Below are 22,607 nucleotides of genomic sequence, written 5' to 3'. Positions count from 1 at the left end.
AAAAAAGCTTACTAATTTTTCTCCTCCTTCACGGCAAATCGTCACCGCCACATTCCTTCCCCAAAAGCAGAATCTAGGGTTTTGTTTTTCTAAGGGTTTTTAATCTTCTTCGTGGCTTCGCTCCTTCTCTTCTTCTCTCAATCTCAGTCTCCAGTTTAGGTAATTTCTCGTTTCGTTATCGAAAGCATTGATCTTTAGGTTAGCTTTACTACTTCTCATTGATGTACTCTTTCTGTTGTTGTCTTCGTTTCTGAATTCTTCACGATCTTCTTCTCTTTTGATGCTCACGTTTCTGGGTTTTTTATAGTCTTGTTGCGAAGTTTCAGTAATCTTTGTACTTGATTCCTGATTTGGAGCCTCTGTAATTTGTGTCGCAGTTTTGAGATGGCGAGGTACTCAGCTGGTACGGTTGATTGTCCTGGTTCACCCAAATCTGTGAGAATCGTTGTGGTTGGTGATAAGGGCACTGGCAAATCAAGCTTGATTGTCGCCGCAGCTACGGATGCTTTCTCTCCCAATGTCCCTCCTGTTTTGCCTGATTACAAGTTACCTGCTGAGTTCTTCCCTGACAATATACCCGTCACCATTGTCGACACTTCCTCCAAGTATGTCACTGCATTGCTGCTAGATTGTTTCTCTTTTCGATTAAGGTTACTTTGAAGGAAAACGATCGATGCTAGTTTTATATAAATAATGTGGCTTTTGGTGACGGCTTGTGTTTAGGCTTTTTACACTTTGAATGAACCGGGAAGGATACTATTAGCTCAAAATTCTTTATTTTTCTTTGGGATAGCACTGTGCAAACTGTTTAGCTACTACTGTTTGCAGGGTTCCGAAAGAAGGGTGTATGATATCCATGCGTTGACAGCTTTGTTTAAGTTCTTGATGTATCTTTTGATGTTTTTGTTCGTTATGTGTTCAGGCCAGAAGATAGGGACATGGTTGCTGAGGAGTTGAAGCGCGCAGATGCTGTTGTTTTGACTTATGCCTGTGATCGACCTGAGACTCTCGACCGGTTAAGTGAATACTGGCTTCCAGAGCTTCGGCGATTAGAGGTTTGATTCTCCTCTCCCTATTTTCTGTTTGCTCATGTCAATTCTTGCTGTGGTTAGAAGGTGTACAGTATCTTATCTATTGATCATATCATTTTCCTCGTGCTAGAAACTATAAAGATTTGATGTGTCCTAAACTTTTCCTGTTTCTTATTAAGATTTTCTTGTGATCTTTTTGAACAGGTCAAAATTCCTATTATAGTAGCAGGGTGTAAGCTTGACTTCAGAGACGACAATAACCAGGTCAGCCTCGAACAAGTGATGTCACCTATAATGCAGCAGTTTCGGGAGATAGAGACATGTATCGAGTGTTCTGCCCTGAAGCAACTCCAGGTTTCATGGCTTCTCTATTCCTCTTGAGATGTTATATATTCTTAGTTAAAACATGGCATAAATATTTGTCTGAGGTTGTTTAGGCATGTGATTCTCTTACTAAGAAATTTTAAGGACAGTAGATGTGCTAATTTTTTTACCTAAAACTGAAATGTTGTTGTGATTGGTTTGGACTTCTATCAAGCATGAGTTGGAAATGCCTAGTCAGAAAACAACAGTCAATTATATTTCAGGTCTGAACTATCATCCTAATGAAAAAGCTTTTCTGTAGGCACAAGAAGTTTTCTATTATGCACAAAAAACTGTCCTTCACCCAACTGGACCTCTGTTTGATCAAGAATCCCAGGCACTGAAGCCCCGGTGTGTAAGGGCATTGAAACGTATCTTTATACTCTGTGACCATGATAGAGATGGTGCTCTTTGCGAGGCTGAATTAAATGACTTTCAGGTTCTTATGTTTACCCTTCTTGTGTTCATGAGCTTTTGCTATTTCGTCTTGAAATTGACTTCGACCTGTCCTTCAGATTTTTAAAAGAAGCTTAGAGTGTAATTTTGTTATCCCCATGACGCACCTAATAGTTGTTTTACAATAGGTCAAGTGCTTCCATGCACCATTGCAGCCTTCTGAAATTGAAGGTGTTAAGAGGGTTGTGCAAGAAAAGTTGCCAGAAGGTGTGAATGAAAGAGGACTCACAGTGACTGGCTTCCTATTTTTACATGCACTTTTTATTGAGAAAGGGAGGCTCGAGACGACGTGGACAGTACTCAGGAAGTTTGGATATAATAATGATATAAGACTTGCTGAAGAATTGCTTCCGTCTTCATTATTCAAGCGAGCGCCCGATCAGGTAGATTTGCAGAAATAATATCTATTGCTGTTTCATTATTTTATTTGTTGGTGTTTCAATAATCTGTTACTGGTTGCGCTGTTTATCAAATATTAGATTTGGAGCCTAGTAATAAGAATTTTCGATGCCTACATTATTGCACACGGTTATCTTACAGCTCACATCAACTTGTGGTATTGTGCAGCTAATGGTTGTGTTCATTGTTTTTGTAGAGTTTTGAGCTGACAAATGTAGCAATCGAATTCCTGAAGGGAATGTATACCTTGTTTGATGACGACAAGGTAAGTCTCTTTTGTTATTATGTCTTAGTGTCGAGTTGACAAATATAGTTTTCAGACTGAATTTCTACTTTGCAGGATAATAATCTGAGACCTCAAGAGATCGAGGATCTTTTTTCAACTGCACCTGAAAGGTACTTCTTCCACCTCCAGAAGGCAAGAAACATGTAATTTTAATTATGGTAGTCTCCATTATATTGACGTGCTATACTCAATTGTGAATGGCAGTCCTTGGAAGGAATCACCTTATGAGGATGCTGCGGAGAAAACGGCCCTTGGAGGTCTATCCTTTGACGCTTTCCTGTCAATGGTAATCAATTCTCCTCTTTTACATGCTTAATACAGAAGGAAGCATTTCTCGTGCATGCATTATACATATACTCAGCCTTTTTTTTTGGTTTCATTTCTTTGATTTTGTTGATTGACAGATTAAAATGTCACTCAATTCTCTCTTAGACGTGTCTTTATTTTTTATAACATACACAATTTATCATTGATTGGGTTATATGTGGTTTCGTGATTGTGAGTGGATTTCTTATCTGGGCCTAGTTTGGTCCATTGCACTAATTCAAATTTTATGTGTGCTAATCTTTCAATTTTATTCTTGCAGTGGTCACTGATGACACTATTAGAACCGGCTCAGAGTGTGGAAAATTTGATTTACATTGGATTTCCTGGTGATCCATCGACTGCTATTCGTGTTACTAGGCGAAGACGTTTAGATCGCAAAAAGCAGCAATCTGAAAGAAAAGTTTTCCAGTGCTTTGTTTTTGGACCTAATAACGCTGGAAAATCTGCATTACTAAATTGCTTTCTTGGAAGGTTTGTCATGTTAACTCGTACCACAACCTGTTGCATTTTGAAAATATACACAGAGAGTACAATTCTATGTTTGTAAGCGTGGGGACTTCTCCATCTGATTTACAGTTATGTTTCTCTATGATCTAGGTCATATGCTGATAACCAGGGATCAACAACTGATGTGCGTTATGCAGTAAATATGGTCGATGAATCTGGGGTAAGTCAGTATATGTATGCAATTTGAAATCATTATATCTGTGCGCGGATAAATATGCATGTATTGTAGTTTTGATATATTCTGTCCTTACAAAGAAATCTTCAATGAACAAAATACTGAACAAAAATGACAAAGCTGAGTATTATTTTGGGGACTGAGACGGGAACTAGCTAGGTATCTATGATGAGTTTTTTTTTCTATGGGATACATGCTTTTTTTTAACTAGGGAGTTCCATACAAAACTTTACTGATGTGCTACTTTTCAAGATATTAGAGATGTTATTTGGTTGTATATCTTTTGGCATGCTTCAAGGCTGCTTTCTTTTGAGTTTCTGTATGTACTTAATCTGATGATTGCAAATCTATGAGTGTAGGGTGCAAAGAAAACTCTTATCATGAGGGAAATTCCAGAAGATGGAGTTCAAGGGCTATTTGCATCCAAGGAATCCTTGGCTGCTTGTGACATAGCTGTCTTCGTGTACGACAGGTAAATCATTGGTCGAAATATGCTTGAGTAGATGCCTTTTCATTTTTCTATCTGTAGTTTGTGCGTAACAACTGAGTTCATTGTTTTCTCCAGCTCGGATGAGTCTTCATGGAAAAAAGCGACGGAGTTGCTTGTAAAAGTTGCAACTTACGGTGAGTCCACTGGATATGAGGTCCCTTGCCTCATGGTTTCAGCAAAAGACGATCTTGAATCATTTCCTATTTCCATCCAAGAATCCACCAGGGTAGGGTTCTTATTGATCTTCGAGTCTATGGGTTGAGTATAACATGAATACTTGTTTGCATACATACATATTTATGCACACGGATCTTCTTGCAGATGACACAAGATATGGGAATAGAGCCTCCAGTATCCATCAGCTCCAAATTGGGGGATTTCAACAACTTATTCCGCAAAATCATAACTGCAGCACAACATCCTCATTTGAGTATTCCAGAGACTGAAGCAGGAAAAAGCCGCAAACATTACAACAGGCTAATCAACCGTTCTCTTATGGCCGTCTCAAGTATGTTTTCTTTTCCCAGAGGCCTAAATTCTTGACATGAATTTTCTCACAAACAAACAAAACCGTAACAAAAAAAAAGCTTCGGACGCATGTTTGGGTGAAGTCTAATTTCAGTCTCATGATTTGTAAACAGTTGGAGCTGCTGCTGTGGTCGTTGGGCTGGCTGCTTACCGTGTGTATGCCACAAGAAAGAGCGCTTCTGCCTAAGAAAGATATAGAATGAAAATTCTAATCTATTAAGGTGCAAAGACGAGAAGAAGATATTATCAAATCTCTTGTTCTGAGTTTGTTTATCATTTGCCAAGTCTTGACCAACTTGATCCAGAGTATTGTTTTTAGAAGTTTAATGGAAATGGGCTTTGTTTGAAGTAATTGTGGAAGAAGATCTGTAGCAACACAAATATTTAGGGACTACAAAAAAAAAGAAGAAGAGAACATTGCCAATAGACATTTACATTGTGTTGATTTCTTCAATAACAATAGAACTTTGTCTTGTTGTTGTGTGTAATCTTGTTCATGTTTAACCTGTTCTCCGAATTAACCCAGCAACACTTTTTAACTCTTCAAAAAAAAAACAAGAGGAAAAGAAATCGACACCCAGATGGATGTGTCCTCAATTCTTCTTTCATGAGTTAAAAGGATGATCTTGGATCCAAGATAGTTACATTTGCAACCAAATTTCAAAGAACGCTATTGCTCAATATATCCCGTTGAGAATCATTCTGTTACCAAAATTTGTCACTCTTCTTGTTCGTTTGACTCATTTTAGCAATCTTTCATAGACTTTTCTGTCCTACAATGGTGAAAACGATCTTCTGAGCTTTGCTGCAGTTGATACTTACCGAGTTTAGCTGGTGTTATTTTTGCCTTAGGCGGAGAAATCAAAACTTTATAAGATTTCTTGACTAAGTTCCAGTTCTTTTTGGCTGCTTATGACTGGAGAGACCCTATAATTTTGAACTTGGTTGTTGCGTTGGAGAAGCCAAAGTAAACTGAAAAATATTCTTTTTTTTAACTCAAGGCTTGTGCTTTGGACAAACCCGAACAGCCAATACCGAACACTACTACTATCTATCGTTGTAAGTGATCCGAGAACGAGCTTCGTACTGATGGCATGAATGGAAAAAAAATTTGGACCATTTCTCAATTTGTGCGTGTCATCCTTGTGCAGGGGCCATGCTAATCTTTTTTGTATCGTTCCAATTTTATCGGATGTCCCCGAAAGGACAACCACTTATGCGACTCTAACGCTATATAAACACAGCTTTGTCTCATCAGCTAGACGATGTGGGAAAAAGTGCTGTTGTCTTTAGTTAAATGGGCCTCTTTTTTCTTCAATGTTTTTATGGGCCTTTTCTTATTTCGCACTCGTTCGAGCTATTTTCATATATTCAAAGATTTTTTTATTCAATCAGATTCCATTGATTGAACTCGTGTCTTTCGCTAGAAAACCTCCTCTTCCACGGGCTTTTAGTGTCCTCATATTCATCGATGAAACCTGCCTTCATATTCACTGTCGTTGATGAATATTGAAGTTGAAGACACCAGATGTCTTCTTGTAACCCATTGAAGTTATTACCGGAAGAGCAATATTGTTGTTGTTGTTGTTGATTTGGTTCTTGTAGGAAATCGAACTGTTGTTGTTTGCTTAGATCACAAGAACTTGAAAAACTCGAGAGATCCTCTGTCTCTTTCCATCTGGATTTTGCGGTTCTTGATGATGATGAGCACGGTCACGGAACATATCCAGTAGCTGAAGAACAATTTCCAATTCGTTCTGGTATTAAAGCTTTCTTATGATGCCATAGCATCCATCAACAGGATCATTGGCATGACAACCATACTGAAACATGACTGTATGCATAGCTGCGTCTTTCTCAGGAGGGGATTTGATGATCTTGGTGATGTAGCTGACTCCAAATAGCTTATGCGCGTTGAGGAAATTGGCGGTGACGGTCGTGAGGGAACACAAACAGACACAATAAGCATCCGTATGAATTTGAGCTTGAGAGATCAAAAACCATTGCACAAGATCTCTTTAGAGTTTAACAATTTGAGGATAAAAAAGAAAAGAAACAGAATCCTATCTTAAAAGTTTTACAGACGACGACCTGAATGTTTTAAAAGCAAACACTTTCACAAAGACAGTGAATAAAAAAAAATCCAGAGACCTATTGTTCCCTCCGAAGCATGTCAGAGGCGGATGAAGAAGAACAAGAAGAAGATCGTATCGCTACGAGGGATGGTCTTCTGTTCTTGAACTTAAGGGGACTCCATACCACCGCCTTCTTCTGCAATGCAATTACCGTAGGATGGCTCGGCTTCCACGAGCTGCCTCCTCCTCCTCCTCCTCCTCCAAGAGGACTCTTCATGAATCTGCTGTTTTTCATTGCATTCGGAGTCACCAGATTGTGGTCTGGAGAGAAGAGCTTAGAGTATCTCGCCTTTCTCGGGTCACCACCTCTGAATGAAGGAGGAGGGCGTGCTGGTGTTGTCATAGATGACGATGATGTTTCTGGTCTAGACGTTGCAATTGAGACTCTTCTTTTGGCCAGGACGGTTTTATTGCCTGATCCAATGGCTGATGGAGGAGCTGGTCTGAATGCGATGGAGCTTCTTCTTGATTTCATTAGAGTACTCACGTCCATCAGTGATGATCTTCTGAGGCTGTTATTATTCTCTTTGAATGGTCTTCTGAGGCTGTTATTATTACTATTCTCTTTGAACGTTGTATCAGAGAATCTCTTAGAAGGACCCTGAGATGGTTGTTGGGGCATGAAGTTTGTGATTCTTCTGAGTGGCATTCGCATTTTTGTAGGAGCCAAAGGTGGTTTTTTCTCTGTGATTGTGGGTAGTGTCTCTCTCATATGTTTAGATGTTGTTGATGATGATGATGCAGCTGCTAGAGCTCGTGTCTCCTGCTTGATTCTGGTCTTTCTTTCTTCTGCTAGTTGAATTTCCAGATCTCGAACCTATAACATGATTTAGTTTTTAACCGTTAGTTAGAAGAAGAAAACACAGAACATACTGAATCCACTATTTGACACGCATTACCTTATCTTGAAGTCCTCTGCATATTTGTTCTCTAGCACTGAGGCGTAGCTTTAGTTCCTGCACGCTGTCCTGCAGTTTCTTTGTTTCTTTGTTTTCCTCCTGTTTCAGCTTCTCGGCCTGTTTATTATTGTTAGAAAGGAGACAACAAAAAGAAAAATCAGCTTAAGATATGTTAAAGCTTAAATGAACTGAAGTTGGAGGAATCACGTTACCATTTGTTTTAACTTGAGTAGCTCAGACACATCTGCCTGTTTCCGGGCAGGTCCACTTTCAATTCCCCGGACTCTACTTGCAAAATTTAAGGAGCAAAGTGTCTCTCCTTGATCCGCGGAACTTGGGCTAATCTGGACAAACATTAATGTCTTGCAATCTCCACCTGTATAAGTCACAATGAAATAGACACACCATTCAGATGAAAAACAAGATGTCGTATGAATCATGTGCCCCAGAAAAAGGAGAAAAAAAGAGGAAAATTGGTACTTTACCCAAAGAGTTTTGCAGCATATGGGTGAGCTTTGAGTTTCTGGAGTCGCAAAAAAGGAGGGAAAAAAATGTCATGAACATTAACCAGGATATCTTATATGCAAATGTCTTGACGAAGGGGAAGGAAGTTGGGAAATACCTGTAAGGAATGTGGCTTGTTTTGGATGCAAGGGCAGAGATAACATCACCGAGTGCCGAAAGCGACTTATTGATAAACTGAGATTCTTTCAGCCTTTCTCCTTCAACTTCTACCTTTCCTACTCGCTCACTGCCAGCCAAGTCCACTAACCAAAGATGACTTCTGGTTCTCTGACCATTTATCAAATTCTCTCCCTTCACTGTCACTCGCAGCAAGCTGAACAAAAAGAAATCTCTGGTTGGTATAATAAGTATGTAAAAGGTTTCGTTTCACATGATTTTAGATTCTAAACTCTATTTTGCTTACCAATGAGATCGGCTGCTTTGCTCATTTGCAGCTGTTGAACCCACAGATCTAACACAATAACCTTTCTTGAGCAGATCCCACACTCCATCTGTATTGTAAACTTGAGCTTCGACTAATCCTGGGACTTCTTGTGTCCCTTCTGCTGATTGCTTAACCTCCAACCTTTATCCACACAACACATACCGTTAATTTTGTTTTTCTTAACAAGAAAGAGATAAATTGTAAGGCGGTCTATTCTACTACCAAACAAAAATAATGGAAGACCTACTTTTTAGAGGGCTGGTTTGAGTTATCTACTAAGAGGTCCCTTATCTTCTCATTATAAACCTCCAGCATGCTAACCGATAGCTCAAACTTCATGAGATGACTTCTGCTTTCTGAACAGCGAAATAGCTCTTCTAAGGTTCTATAGTTCACTCCTCTATTCTCTGGTGTTCCCTCCATGGTAAATGTCTTGCCAGTGCCAGTTTGGCCATAGGCAAATATGCAGACATTATATCCATCCAGCACAGAAGTAACTATAGGTTTTGTCTGTGCAAAAACAGTCTCTGCAAATGAAGGTACAGTCAGATTAGATCGTTAGGTGTAGTGTACGAAGATCATAGGTTTAGACAAATAAAGTTGCAAAGGTAGTGTCTCAATTTACCTTGGCCATCTTCAGGCTTAAAGACATGGTCAAACTTAAAATGCTTCTTGGAAGAATCAGATGAAAGTATCTGGAGCTCGTTTTCCTGTGATGGATCAAACTCAGCTACAGAAGCACAGCCATTTGCTATTTCAGCTTGGTTTAGAGGTCTGCATCTACAAAAGACCCTGATATTTCCCTTAAGTTCGATCACTTCATTGTATAACCGTTTCCTCTCTGATGACTCTTTCAAGTACTGTTCTTCCAGAGTTCCAAGCTTAGTAGCTGCCATTAAAACACGTTAACGAATATCAGGTTACAACCAAAGCAAACAAGTTTTGCTAATATTAAGACAAGAAAGGTACTGACTCAAAAGCTGGAGAGCCTTGGAAATTTCAGGTTCTACAAAGGAAAAATTCTTGATCTCTTTCACGTGGTTCGATACCAAAGCATGTTCATCCTTCAAGACCTAAGACATAATATAAAAAGGGTGAACATAAAACACTAGCAGAAGCAAAATTCATATTTCATCTTGAAACAACCTCAACTTACTATTGCAATTCACAAGTAACTGTTGTAATAGTGTTGATTAAAGAGGAGGAGAAAGAAAGTAGAGTACCTTAATTCTGTCACTGAAGTCGATAAACTTCTGCAAAATAGGAAGCGTTGGTCCATTGGCAGGAGAAACTACTGGATTCTCACTTTCTTCCACTGTTTCATCCAAATCAGTAACGTCATATCATATTTCAGAGTCAAAGACGCAAGTGAATCTACAAATACATACTATATAGTCTACCAAACAAAGTTTCCAGAAGATTCACGGGATATGTTAGCGACGCCCAAAAACCTAATTCTGATAATTGAAGGAGAGAGCCGATCTAATTCACAATTTCGCAATCGCAACAAAAATAAGTTCTCTACTGAAAATCACAATTCACGACGAGAAACCCCAAAGAAGAAACCCTTACCAGAATCGGAATTGTGATTTTTAGCAGAAAACTCCTTCGATTCACATGACAAAGCACCATCGTTGCTAATTTCTTGATGTTGATCTGAAATAAACCCTAGATGATCTGCGAAACCATCAAAGAAAACGAATCAAACAAAAAATCACAGATCAATCATGAATCTGTAAGCATAAATCACAATTACGACTACAGAAACAGAACATAATACCTCCTTCCATGGCGGATCTGCGCTAAAGAACCCAAAGAACGAGAGAACCCTAAATTCTGAATCAAAGAGAGAGCGAGAGCGAGAGAGAGAGAGAGAACAAGAGAGAGAGAGAGAGATTGAGAAAGAATTAGAGAGAGAGAAGGAGAGTGTTGTAGGTAAAATTGGGGAGAATTTGAATTTAGATGAGTAAGAGCCGTTGGATCTAAAGAAGCTTTGTAACGTCTATAATCATATTACCCAAAGAGGAGGAGCGTGCGTGAGAGAGAACATGGATCCGGATTCGAATCCCGGTTTCGGGTTACTGAAACGGATCCTAACCTTTTTTTTGTTAAGTTTTCAAACCTCTGGTTCCGCTTGGAGCGTGCGTTTCAACGAAGAAAAGGATAAAAGATTTTATAAATTAATAAATAGCCCCTAAACTTTTTGGTTTCTTTACTAAAAACCCCTGAATATGCTAATTTAACATGGACAACCCTCTGTTACAACTGTTTGAACAAATCTATTTCAATTTCATAGAATATTCGACATCAGGCTCGTTTCTGCCATGGCTTGTTCTTCAGTACCACCAAATTGCTATCTTCTCCGTAGTTGTTCGTTCTCCACCACCCAATTCCTCTCGCCTTCTCTCTCTAGCGGCTTCTCTGCTTCTCCCACTTCGAGGCTAAGAACATGTGTCAAATTCGACAAGTTTCAGGGTGAGTCTCCTCTTGAACAAACGACGTCAGCTTCAAAGGAACTACCTTTAGAAGAACCTCAAGACCAACCAGAAGAAGAAGACGACGATGAGTTCAGTAATTTTGTCCATTTGTTTTCTTTATTCGATTATACCTTTTGTTCTGTGAATTGGGTTTTCTTATCATTGTGAAGGAAATAACCATTGGATTTGATTAAAATTTGATCGCTTTCGTCAGTTTCTGTAACGTTTTGTGGAACATGAGGCTAAAAATGATGTCTTTTTTTCTTTCTTTTGTTTCAGCTGTTTGCCTAATGATTTGGAAGGAGCTGTTAGGCAATCAGGTGAAGCAGGTGCGGCATTTGTGAACTCCGGAGGAACAAGAGCTATTGTAAGGGATAGTGATTCAATCTGTAATGTTTGATGGACTTTAGAAAGAGATTTGGTAATCAGCTCTTAGATTTATGACTCACTCAAATCTTGCAGGTGGAGCTCTTAATTCCCCAGCTGCAGTTTTTGGATGATGAAGGTGCACAAGCTGAACTTTGGGACCTTTCGCGGGTTTTCGTGGAGACCCTCATTAAAGAAACAGGTTGTGAGGTGAGCTAACGGTTTGTGAAACCTCTTTACATGAAACACATTTGATCGAGTCAGTCAATAACAATAACTCCTAGTCCTTGGAATTGGTTTTGCTAGCGAGTTAAAGCCATATTTCCAGATGCTGGAGCTGCTGCATTGCTCAAATATCGGTGGAAGGATGCAACTTTTGGATTTGCTAGGTATGTTTGCTTCATCCTGAGGGCTTTGATAGTTCTACTTCAACAAAGTCTGTGAAAATGGAATAATATGCAGTCATGTTTCTTCTTGTTGTGATGCAGCTTAAGTGACCGGAAACCAGTGGAGAAAGAAGATGAGATTATTGTCATGGTTGTTCCTGATTACCAAATGCTGGAATATGTTGAGAAAATTGCAAAAGGACTTGCTGATGACCCGGTAACTAGCTCTCTCAATCCTAATTTTGACTTTGCCAAGAACCTTTTCTTCTAACATCAAGAAGTTTTTCCTTTGTGTTCTTTCAAGCCAAGGCCTCTCATTATGTGGAACCCTCGTCTTATAAGCGAGGAAGTCGGGGTTGGGTTTAACGTGAGAAAACTAAGACGTTACTTCCTAAGGTAAAAGGAAAAATTCTTTATGTGACTTCTTGACAAGGTTTTTTTTTACTTGAACATCATCAATAACTGTTCTTATCATTTTGGCTCTTATAGTTCTTTTACTACGGTTTACTCTATGAGACCTCTGGCTGCTGGTGCTGTTTTCAGGTGTTATCCTGGGTAAGACTCAAGACTTGGTTTTTCTTATCTGATTAAGTCCATGTAAATTCAGTGTAACGATTACAAGCTGATCACTTTATTTTTATCCTTACTATTCTCTAGAAAATGGAAAGTCTTCTATGATAATAAAGACAGACCAGGCCGGTATCTACTCGCTAAAGAACTCATCGGTCGACCTGATGCCGAGGATCTTGAGGTTAATTGACTACTAGATTGGATTCCTATGATTTTATTGAGTTGACAAATCCTTACACGATGAAAGAATTTGGTGCATATCCTAGTTACATAAGCTTGTTTTGCTGCAATTTCATATGATGAAATGTTTTTCTTATATTGCAGATAATATATGGGGGCGTAGAAGAGAAATCAGATGAAGAAGGGCCATCTCTATTGAGCCAAGCCGCTGGAATTTTTTCATCGATTAACAGGTTTATGAAATCAATGTAGAGATGATAATCCTCTCCCAAAAATTAAACTGTTTGGAACTAGAAATGTAACAAAAGGGTATACTGTATATCTTTGTATGCTAATACACCATAATGAAATATAATTAGTACTCGCAAAGAGTTTTATGCAGTTCCTCGGTGTATGTTTCAATAAATCTCTTTCTGGTCCAGAGATAGTAGCTGAGAACTTCAACAGCATAAATAGTCCATATATTTTTAATTAAAGATTCCAGTGGTTGCTTCTGAACAACGACTGAGCTTTTTGATGATATGACGCATATTATAGCATCTCTGCCTAAGCCAAACAATTGTAAGATTTGTTCAAGACTCGAGAGACCGGGAGAACTTATGTGAGTATATATATATATATATATATATATATGTTAGCCTAGAGAATATAAGTGCCTGAGTGAATCAGCTGCAAAGATTTCACTATTTCAGTGTCACACCGTGACCAATCACAACAAAACAGTCCAGGTTTGATGGGCAATGAATGTTTGAGTCTTTGCTTCTTAGACACCATGGATATGTTGATAAAGATCAAATATTTTATTGAAATTGTAAAATTTATCCACATACAACGGTGGGCACTTCGGTTAAAGTTCGAGTTCGGTTTAGGTTCGGTTCGGTTTGGTTTATTCAGTTTTCATAAAACTCTAACCAAACTCAACCAAAGCTAGTTTGGTTTGGTTTGTGTTTGGTTTGGTTTATGCTCGGTTCGGTTTGGGTCGGATCGGTTTTAGTTCGGTTCAAAAAAATTAATCAATGTAACACTAACAAATAAATTCACGGTTCGGTTTGATATCTTAAAATAAGCAACAAGTTATAAGTTGAATAATTCAAATAAATCATAAAAAGAAAAATCTAAAAGAAAAACCGTAGAGACAATGACGTTGATTAAGAGGGCACGAAACAGAGGATATGAGAAACAGAGGATATGAATTTGCTTTGACGTCGGTAGAGTTTTACTTTAGAACATAGGGTTAGAGACATCAAAACCTAATTCTATATTAATTAATTTGTTAGAAAAATTATAGAAAACAAAAAAAATCAAACATGTGAGAGAGGAAACGATCGTGGGTTAGTGTTACCTATCTACAAGTTACAATAACATTAATTAAAAAACACATTGGGTTTTCGGGTTAAGGAAAAATAGAACCAAATGATTTGAATGTATATTTGGGTTTGGTTTGGGTCAGTTTGGGTTCGGTTGGGTCGGTTCGGTTTGGTTCGGTTCGGTTAAAATGCCCAACCCTATCCACATAGAGAAGCGTGCCTTATTTTGACGTAAGCGATATGTGAGAAATGTACATACTCCAAAAATATGTGGTTTAGGGAACTTTATAGCCAGCCGTAGCAATCACAAAGATTACATACCATTTTCATCTTTCAGTGTTTTTTAATTTATATGATTTGTTACGTCATTTTCTTTAGTTGATCAGTTTATTTCGTATTCCTCTAAAAAACGCAAAAATTATCGAGAAAGAAAAAATGGAATTTTCATCGCCGGCACAACGTCGTCTTGAAACCGTTCGATCTCACCTGGATTCTTCTCCGGCCGACGACCAAACATCTCTCTTCCTCAACGCCACCGCCTCTGCTTCACCTTTCTTAAACGGTAAGCACCTGAGATTAGCTTTTTTTGTACCACTTTGAGTTCTCTGTTTCTTGAGTTTGAGAGCTTTGAATTGTTTTCTCTCTATAGAGGATAGCTATAGTGTGGTGCTTCCAGAGAAGCTGGATACTGGAAAATGGAATGTCTACAGGTCCCAAAAAAAAAAAACACTCTTTTCTTTGTTTGGTTTTTAACAAGTGTACGAGTTTGTGAAAAATTCTGTCTTTTTTTGTTTTTTGTTTTTTTTTGTTTTTGTCGTGTTAGATCTGCAAAGTCGCCTACGAAGCTCATTAGCAGGTTCCAGGATCATCCGGAAATCGGGACTTTACATGACAATTTTGTGTAAGTTACTAAGTTTAATGGATTATTTCTTTGAGCTTGTTTAATTGGTTGGCTTAGTTTGTGACCTTAATGCTGGATTTTACGTTTTTGTGGATTCAGACATGCTGTTGAAACATATCCTGATAACAAGTATCTGGGTACACGAGTTCGGCTTGATGGAACCGTTGGAGAGTGAGTTTTAAAACTGTTCTTGTGCATTGAGATTTTTATACAAATGTTGAGCCTGAGGGTAGGATTTCATGTTTCTGTGATATGCTTTTTGAAGGTACACATGGATGACATATGCAGAAACAGCTTCTGAACGACAAGCCATTGGTTCAGGACTCTTGTTTCATGGAATTAGCCATGTACGTTTCGCTTTACTTTGAATGTGTTCATTATGAAACTTATGCAATATGAGCTAGCTCAAGTGGCTCCATCAAAATTATGTATTCCCAGCTATTTTTATCAGTCAGGTTCGTTTTTTTATATAAGAAAAAGTGTCCTTATTGAATGGAACAGGGAGCTTGCGTTGGACTCTATTTTATTAACAGACCAGAGTGGTTGATTGCGGATCATGCTTGTGCAGCATATTCATTTATCTCCGTCCCTTTGTACGATACACTTGGTAACCAATCTGAATTTGACTTTTTTTCTCTTTAGGTTGTTGGGGTTGCATGCCTTGTCTCTTCTTAATATGGTTTTCTGGTTATGCAGGTCCAGATGCTGTAAAGTTTGCTGTGAATCATGCTACTCTGCAGGCTATATTTTGTGTACCACAAACCTTAAATACTGTAAGTGTCTTTTGGTTTATTAATGTGCAGGCTAAAATGCAGCACTTACAATCATGAGTTGTGTTTATTCTTTGGTTGGGAACTATGCAGTTGCTAAGCTTCCTAGCCGAAATCCCATCCATACGCCTTATTGTGGTATGTTGTTCTCAAATGTGTAACTTCACTGTAATTTGATATATATATATACACTGTTAGTATTTTTTTACTTATACATATCTTTTTTGCACTGTGATAAGGTGGTGGGAGGAGCGGACGAGCATTTGCCGTCACTTCCTCAAGGAACTGGAGTCAAAATTGTATCATACCAAAAGCTATTGAGTCAGGTAGTCTTCTACAAGGGGTTTTAACTAAACGTGTGGGGTTATCTTGTCACTAGCTATATGAATGGTGACTATGTTATAGCAACTGTAAATGCCTCTGTTTTTGTAATGGCTTTTGTTTGGTAGTGAAAGAGACTTCATGTTGCTACTGGTTATCTTTTAGGGTCGAAGTAGCTTACATCCATTTTACCCTCCAAAGCCCGAAGACATTGCAACCATATGCTACACAAGTGGAACCACAGGAACACCAAAGGTGCGTTGTTTCCAGTTCTTCTCTTGTTGACAGGTGAATGTGTTGTTTCCAATTAAGGCTAAATACTTAACTATATAATTGATTTCATATGTTCTTTGTTTTCGAAGGGTGCTGTGTTGACTCATGGAAACTTGATCGCAAATGTCGCTGGTTCCAGTGTGGCAATAGATTTCTTACCTTCAGATATGTGAGTTGAACCTTTCAGAAGTGACACACATACTTGCAATTCTTGTAATAGAAGATATTAACTATCTTTTTTATCTTTAGTTACATATCATATCTTCCGTTAGCACACATATATGAACGTGCAAATCAGATTTTGGCGGTGTATGGTGGTGTTGCTATCGGGTTTTATCAGGGGGTATGTGAGCTCATGTCTTGTAACATATGAGATGACCTTGTGGTACGGAATCAAACTAATGTGTATACTTCTTGGACAGGATGTCTTGAAGCTGATGAATGATTTTGCTGTGTTAAGGCCAACAGTATTCTGTAGTGTCCCTCGCTTATATAATCGAATATATGATGGGTAAAAATATCACTCTTATACTCTCCATGTCATTTTCAATTACTTATTGTGGAAATTTTATGATATGCTACTCTTAATCTCCACAGAATTACAAGTGCCGTGAATTCATCTGGGGTTATGAAAAAAAGGCTTTTCGAAATTGCCTATAACTCAAAGAAGAAAGCGATCGTAAATGGTATTGTCTGCTAATAGAAACAGTTTAAAAAGTGAACCAAACTATACCTGTTTCAAGCTTTCTGCTTTGTTTCTTTCTTTCTCATGTGTGGTTTCTTCAGGGCGTAATCCGTCTGCACTTTGGGATAAACTGGTCTTCAACAAAATTAAAGAAAAGCTTGGTGGACGTGTTCGCTTTATGGGGTCTGGTGCTTCTCCACTGTCACCTGATGTCATGGATTTCTTGAGAGTGTAAGTTTTAATTCTGGTTTTCTCCGTTTGAACCACTCTGCCATGGTTCCACTCTCACTGATTTCTAAGAATCTGAAACTAAATCAAACAAATAAAATATGGTCTTTGGTCATCATGATGAATAGATGCTTTGGATGTTCGGTGCGTGAAGGGTATGGTATGACCGAGACTTCTTGTGTCATAAGCTCTATGGATGAAGGTGACACATTATCTGGCCATGTCGGATCCCCTAATCCAGCGTGTGGTAAGCAATGTGCTATATCAGAATCCAAACTTGGCAAGACCTTTGAATCCAATATGTATGAATGGTTTGTGTTTTGAAAATGTTTTTTCCTCAGAGGTAAAACTCGTGGATGTTCCCGAAATGAATTACACATCAGATGATCAACCATACCCACGTGGTGAAATCTGTGTAAGAGGGCCAATCATCTTCAAAGGCTACTACAAGGATGAAGAACAAACGTAACACATTTTCCAGTATTACTAGTGGCTCTGGTTATATGTATTGATATGCAGACATGAGTCCTGACACATTTTCTTGAGCAGGAAAGAAATTATTGATGAGGATAGCTGGCTACACACAGGAGATATCGGGCTGTGGTTACCTGGTGGTCGGCTCAAGATCATCGACAGGTTTTGTAAATCGAAAACAATCTTGATGTTTATTTCTTTGCTGTAACAGAGTTGACATGGTTCGATGTTCATGACAGGAAGAAGAACATATTTAAGTTGGCGCAAGGAGAATATATAGCACCAGAGAAGATCGAAAATGTTTATACCAAATGTAGATTTGTTTCGCAGTGTTTCATACACGGTAAGCAAAATACTCTGCTCTCTCCACCAAACCAAACAGGCTTCTTCTTCACTTGTGCTATTTCTCAACCTAGCCATAATGTGTATTGTAGGAGATAGCTTCAATTCTTCTCTAGTAGCTATTGTTTCAGTTGACCTAGATGTTATGAAAGAGTGGGCTGCATCAGAAGGCATTAAGGTACTATTTCTAACTCAATGATATTACAGAGTTTCCTCTGCTTCTTTTACAGAAAATATCTCAAATTTTTAGAATCTTTTCTTGATGATTGCAGTATGAGCATCTAGGGCAGCTCTGTAACGATCCAAAAGCACGAAAGGCTGTTCTTGCCGAGATGGATGGTGTTGGAAAAGAAGCTCAGGTAAAAACAAGACTTGCCTTAAATAATCTTATCTGTCACAAGAAAAAAAGCTATCAACTCACCAATTTAAATTTGTGCTAATACAGTTGAGAGGATTTGAGTTTGCAAAGGCTGTGACTTTGGTACCAGAGCCATTCACTTTAGAGAATGGACTTCTGACACCAACATTCAAGGTAACCAATAACAATGTGAAGTTGATAGCCACAATGAAAGTTGTTTCTTACCTCGGTCGGAGTCTCTAACATTTATGTGCTTAAAACTTTGAAACAGATAAAGAGACCTCAAGCAAAAGCTTACTTTGCAGACGCCATATCCAAAATGTATGCGGAAATCGCAGCCTTGGACCCCATGCCTTCTAAACTGTAAAGATAAACATTTCTTAGAAGTGTTTCTTTTAGTTTTATTTTTGCATTACAGAGGTGGTTATAGAACTGTAAAAGATGGGATTAGAGGTAGATTTGATGATGCGAAAAAAAAACAGGATCGTGCTGTAATTTCATCTATACCGCCTTTCATAATAAAACAAGCAGACTATGCTGCTCCACTAAATCAATCAGTGGAGGTCCGTACAGTTTGGTTTAGTTTTGATTTGGCTGAAGAGGCCTTTTTAGGTTATCTTTTTCTCATCAGTAATATCAGAGACAATGTAATCCAAAAACATAGTTCCTCAGACAATTGAAACTCAAAACATGTTGCAAGACAAAAGCATTAGGCAAAGACCAGGCTCTTAAGCAGCACCCTTGCCCTTTTTTCTGTGGATCTTCTTCATGTAGAAATCCAACTCTTGGTCTCGTCAGGAGACGAGGTACCTCATCACCTTCCTCTCAATCCTTCTTGGTGGAAGAAGCAGCATTCTTCTTCTTGCGGCCAGCCTAAACACTAAAGTTCTGGAGATAACAGGAGCAGCATCCACCTGAAGAACATATATATAACACTCTTGACAAGTGTTTTAGTACCGACGACGAGCTCGGTGTTGGATGCATTGTAGACGACGTCATCAAGGATTCTGGTGTTGTGGGTAACTGCTTCACTTCCCCAAGCGTACTTAACGTTTCTATCAGGAACTCGGATTCTTTTTACCGTCTTGTTGTTGTTTGAGAGGTTGGCGTTGGCAGGGTGCCTTCCCATCTCATACTTTTGCTTTTTCCTACATTGCTTCTGCTTGCCTCCAGTGGCACGCATCTTGTCACAAGAAATACCCATTGTCGCCTATCAGGGATTTCTCCAACAAAGCTGTGCCGCCCTTTAAGAAGATAAAATCCTTGCATAGGAAAATCAATATTTAGACCGGTCTGTTCTTTACATTTTTTTTCCAGTTTCAATCCAATTAATTATCTTCAAATTTGATCATTTGCAAATCTGATATTTTCTGTCAAGCTTCATTGTAACAGTTATCTAAATAATGTTTTATTGATTATGATTTTATTGGAATATTTCAAATTTTAGGTTGAACATTAACTGAAAACTAGTTATTGATTCAAAAAATTTAAACCCACAATCTGAAAATGTTGAATCTAGTTTGAAACCCTGAATATACTGTCAGAGAAATGTGGGTAAAATTATCTTTAGTCTTTATTATCATATACGTAAAACTTCTATAAATTAATAAACACGATAAATTAATAAATTTTGTTGGTTCCGAGTCGGGCTTATGTAAAAGATAATAAAATTTGATAATATAATAAGATAATATTTTTTTTAAATCCTTATGTAAAATATAGTCTCAATAATATCATAATTTAATAATCATATAATTTTCGAATTTTTTCCTAGGGTTAATATCTATAAAACAATTGCTATGTTGTATTTTCAAACTATAATTATACAAAAGACTCTATAACATGTGATAATATTTTTTTAAAAAGTTTTCAATTTCTTTCCAAAACCCAAAACTGAATGGAGCATAGATCCGCAAAAGACCAAAACAATATATGGACAAAAAGACAAAAAAAAAAAAAAAAATCCTGACCTTGGCATTATGAAAGCCGCCAAAAGTTAGAGATTAGCGATCTAAACTGAGAAAAAACTTAAAGAAAGGGAAGATCTGAATTTTACGAGAGAAAGTATCATACTTGGGCTCTCTCTAAGTCTAAGTTAAGTCTCCGTTAGTATGATATTGTCCGTCTTGTACTGAGATGGCAAAGCACGCACAGATTTGTTATTGGGCTCATTCCCGAAATGTCTAATACTAAGTAGTGTTGAAGTTGACTTATATATTAGAAACTTCTTTTAGAAACTTCTTTTCTAATCTTCGGATATGGGACCTTGGTTTGTATCCAACAATACTCTCCCTCAAATCAAGGTTCCCCATTAATATGATATTGTTCGTTTTGACCCGAGATGGCAAAGCCCACACAGATTTGTTATTGGGCTCCTTCCCAAAATGTCTCAGACTAAGTATGGTTGAACATGAATTATATATTAGAAACTTCTTTTACAAACAACTCATGAAGCACCAAGTGGAGGTTTTGAAAATCAAGGAAATTTAATATTATATTTGAAGTAATTATTCTTTTAGGAGTGTCATTTGTTCTCTTTGACCAACAATCATGATGGACATCTTCATAACACACTACAAAAATCTACATAACCTAAAATCTAACAACATAAAAAAATTGTTTAATTATTTGGAATATTTAAAGAAAATGCAAGATAGATTTTCTCATATCTCACAACATAAAAAATTGTTTAATTATTTGGAATATTTAAAGAAAATTTAAGATAGATTATCTCATAATCAATTTATGAGAAAGCCAAATAGTAATGATCAATAGATTGAATGTATTGTTATATTCTTGGAAGGATTTTTAAAAAAGAAATCCAAGGTAGATTCTTTCTCATAGTCAAATTATAAAAATATCAAACAGTAATAGATTAAATTATGCATTCTCTGCGTATTTGGATATATATTAAAGAGATATTTTGTTATATAAGAAAATAACCAGGCGTAGAACGACGTGTGGTAATATAAAGTAAGAAAAAATATACAATTATGAGTGATCCATAATGCATATTACTTTAATTTTCACATTTTCAATATAATTATATTAAATGTTTTAGAACAATGTATACACATATGATAATTATATCCAATTAAAATCTGTAAAAAAAAAGGAATAAAAAGTATGTGCAAAAGCAAATTTCTACATCACAAAAGATGATTTAATATTAATTAATTTATAAAGAAAAAATAGGGTAATTTTCAAACATAATCCCATGTATCCGTTACCACAAACCCTAAAAGAAACCCAAGAAAATCGAACGGTCAATAAAATGAAAAGACACGTGTACGTGTCAGATCAAATAACACAAGCTTTTGATATACTAAAAAAAAAAAAATGACGAAATAAAAAGGGGAAGTGTCTATTGGCTTACGAGAGTTGTTCTCTCAAGTCTGTGTCCTTTTTATTCAAGTTTCGCGGCAACGCCTCTCTTCACCTCTTCTCTCTTCTAATTTCATCTCAATCCTTTTATTGAGCTGTGTAATCGGTGAGTTAGATCTGTTGTTTTGATTTAGGGTTTTTATTTTAAAAAAAACAGAACTAATTTGTGAACTTCACTTTATTCGATTTTTTATTGGAGAGGAGTCTTATGGTTGGATTGGTTTTGGGATCTGTGGATTCTGGTTCGTCGATGCGTTTTTAAATAAAAAAATCGAAGTTCTTTTATTTTCAAAAAAAAAAAAACAAGGAGATTTTGGATTCCAAGTTGTGAATTTGATTGTTTCTGTTTGGTTGATTTTTTTCTTTTGAATCTCGAAGAAACGAGAGAGTATTGATTGGGTAATTTGAATCTGGGTTCTTCTTTTTTTGAATTCCGATTTGGGAGATTCTTTGTTTTCTTTATTGATTGATGCTGCCGAGTAAAGTTTTTGAATTTCAAAACGCTCTCAATCTACGTACTGATGGGAATTGAAAATTTGGGGGGGTTTTGCGAAATTTTTGTTCTTTAAATTAATTGTAACGTCGTATCTTGGACAGATCGGGTTCGTTGGAATCAACTGGGCAGAAGAAATCGGGGGAAATCAAGTGTTTATTATGGCGCCCAGTAAGAAGTTGAAGAGTGTGAACAAGCGCCTCATCAATGAAGCTTCTCCAGTTATCATCAATGTTGGGAGCTCCACCAAAACCAAGCAACGAGTGAGTTTTACATTTTAGAGACTCTCTTCTTCTTCTTCTATTTCGCTCTTCTTTTTTTTTTTGTATCTTGGTTTCTTGAAAACTGAATCAGATGTTCCTTTCACTTATATGTTGACTATGGGGTTGTTTTCTTCTCATTGTAGAAGAAGAAACTGACTGATAAATTGGGACCTCAGTGGACCAAAGGAGAGCTTGAGCGTTTCTATGATTCTTATCGGAAGCATGTGGGAGACTGGAAAAAGGTAATCTGTGTGTGTGTTTTTTTTCTTTTTTTTTTTTTTTTT

General features: G+C 37.4%; 5 protein-coding genes and 2 pseudogenes across 6 annotated transcripts; 4 read left to right on the top strand and 3 right to left on the bottom strand.

Moving 5' to 3' along the window:
* LOC104771206 (mitochondrial Rho GTPase 1) lies at positions 7-5,066 on the top strand. Of its 2 annotated transcripts, none has more exons than XM_010495699.2 (15): positions 7-159; positions 378-605; positions 923-1,055; positions 1,236-1,385; positions 1,657-1,833; positions 1,979-2,233; positions 2,446-2,514; positions 2,590-2,645; positions 2,740-2,821; positions 3,122-3,333; positions 3,460-3,529; positions 3,904-4,016; positions 4,110-4,260; positions 4,356-4,542; positions 4,676-5,066. In XM_010495699.2, exons 2-15 carry the CDS (start codon positions 385-387, stop codon positions 4,747-4,749), a joined length of 1,950 nt encoding a protein of 649 aa, XP_010494001.1. In that variant the 5' UTR covers positions 7-159; positions 378-384; the 3' UTR covers positions 4,750-5,066. The 2 variants fall into 2 exon arrangements, with proteins under 2 accessions (XP_010494001.1, XP_019097539.1); XM_019241994.1 differs by lacking the exon at positions 7-159 and adding an exon at positions 179-198.
* LOC104772649 lies at positions 5,946-6,575 on the bottom strand (annotated as a pseudogene).
* Positions 6,553-10,656, bottom strand: LOC104771205 (kinesin-like protein KIN-14G). The gene is made up of 12 exons (XM_010495698.2): positions 10,326-10,656; positions 10,118-10,222; positions 9,769-9,860; positions 9,519-9,618; positions 9,171-9,434; positions 8,793-9,072; positions 8,525-8,686; positions 8,219-8,434; positions 8,082-8,119; positions 7,809-7,972; positions 7,597-7,713; positions 6,553-7,514 (listed from the first exon to the last, which is right to left on the bottom strand). Exons 1-12 carry the CDS (start codon positions 10,333-10,335, stop codon positions 6,714-6,716), a joined length of 2,349 nt encoding a protein of 782 aa, XP_010494000.1. The 5' UTR covers positions 10,336-10,656; the 3' UTR covers positions 6,553-6,713.
* LOC104771204 lies at positions 10,812-12,905 on the top strand. Its single transcript, XM_010495697.2, has 9 exons — positions 10,812-11,111; positions 11,302-11,389; positions 11,485-11,598; positions 11,695-11,777; positions 11,877-11,991; positions 12,079-12,170; positions 12,264-12,329; positions 12,432-12,525; positions 12,669-12,905. The coding sequence occupies exons 1-9, from the start codon at positions 10,870-10,872 to the stop codon at positions 12,774-12,776; spliced, it is 1,002 nt and encodes a 333-aa protein (XP_010493999.1). The 5' UTR covers positions 10,812-10,869; the 3' UTR covers positions 12,777-12,905.
* Positions 14,113-18,765, top strand: LOC104771203 (long chain acyl-CoA synthetase 7, peroxisomal). The gene is made up of 23 exons (XM_010495696.2): positions 14,113-14,393; positions 14,481-14,541; positions 14,655-14,732; positions 14,832-14,903; positions 14,998-15,079; positions 15,234-15,339; positions 15,429-15,505; positions 15,596-15,640; positions 15,742-15,828; positions 15,989-16,078; positions 16,186-16,265; positions 16,346-16,439; positions 16,519-16,607; positions 16,694-16,782; positions 16,883-17,012; positions 17,138-17,256; positions 17,351-17,474; positions 17,559-17,645; positions 17,723-17,826; positions 17,918-18,003; positions 18,098-18,184; positions 18,271-18,357; positions 18,455-18,765. Exons 1-23 carry the CDS (start codon positions 14,267-14,269, stop codon positions 18,548-18,550), a joined length of 2,097 nt encoding a protein of 698 aa, XP_010493998.1. The 5' UTR covers positions 14,113-14,266; the 3' UTR covers positions 18,551-18,765.
* LOC104772648 (40S ribosomal protein S8-1-like) lies at positions 19,064-19,387 on the bottom strand. The gene has a single exon (XM_010497239.1). The coding sequence runs from the start codon at positions 19,385-19,387 to the stop codon at positions 19,064-19,066; it is 324 nt and encodes a 107-aa protein (XP_010495541.1).
* Positions 21,560-22,607, top strand: part of LOC104771202 — a 6,305-nt pseudogene continuing 5,257 nt past the window's right edge.

The sequence above is a fragment of the Camelina sativa genome, chromosome 20 (genome assembly GCF_000633955.1).
Source record: "Camelina sativa cultivar DH55 chromosome 20, Cs, whole genome shotgun sequence".
NCBI classification, from domain to species: domain Eukaryota; kingdom Viridiplantae; phylum Streptophyta; class Magnoliopsida; order Brassicales; family Brassicaceae; genus Camelina; species Camelina sativa.
The sequence above is the reverse complement of the archived record's forward strand: the minus strand, read 5'-3'. Positions and strand labels throughout refer to the sequence as shown.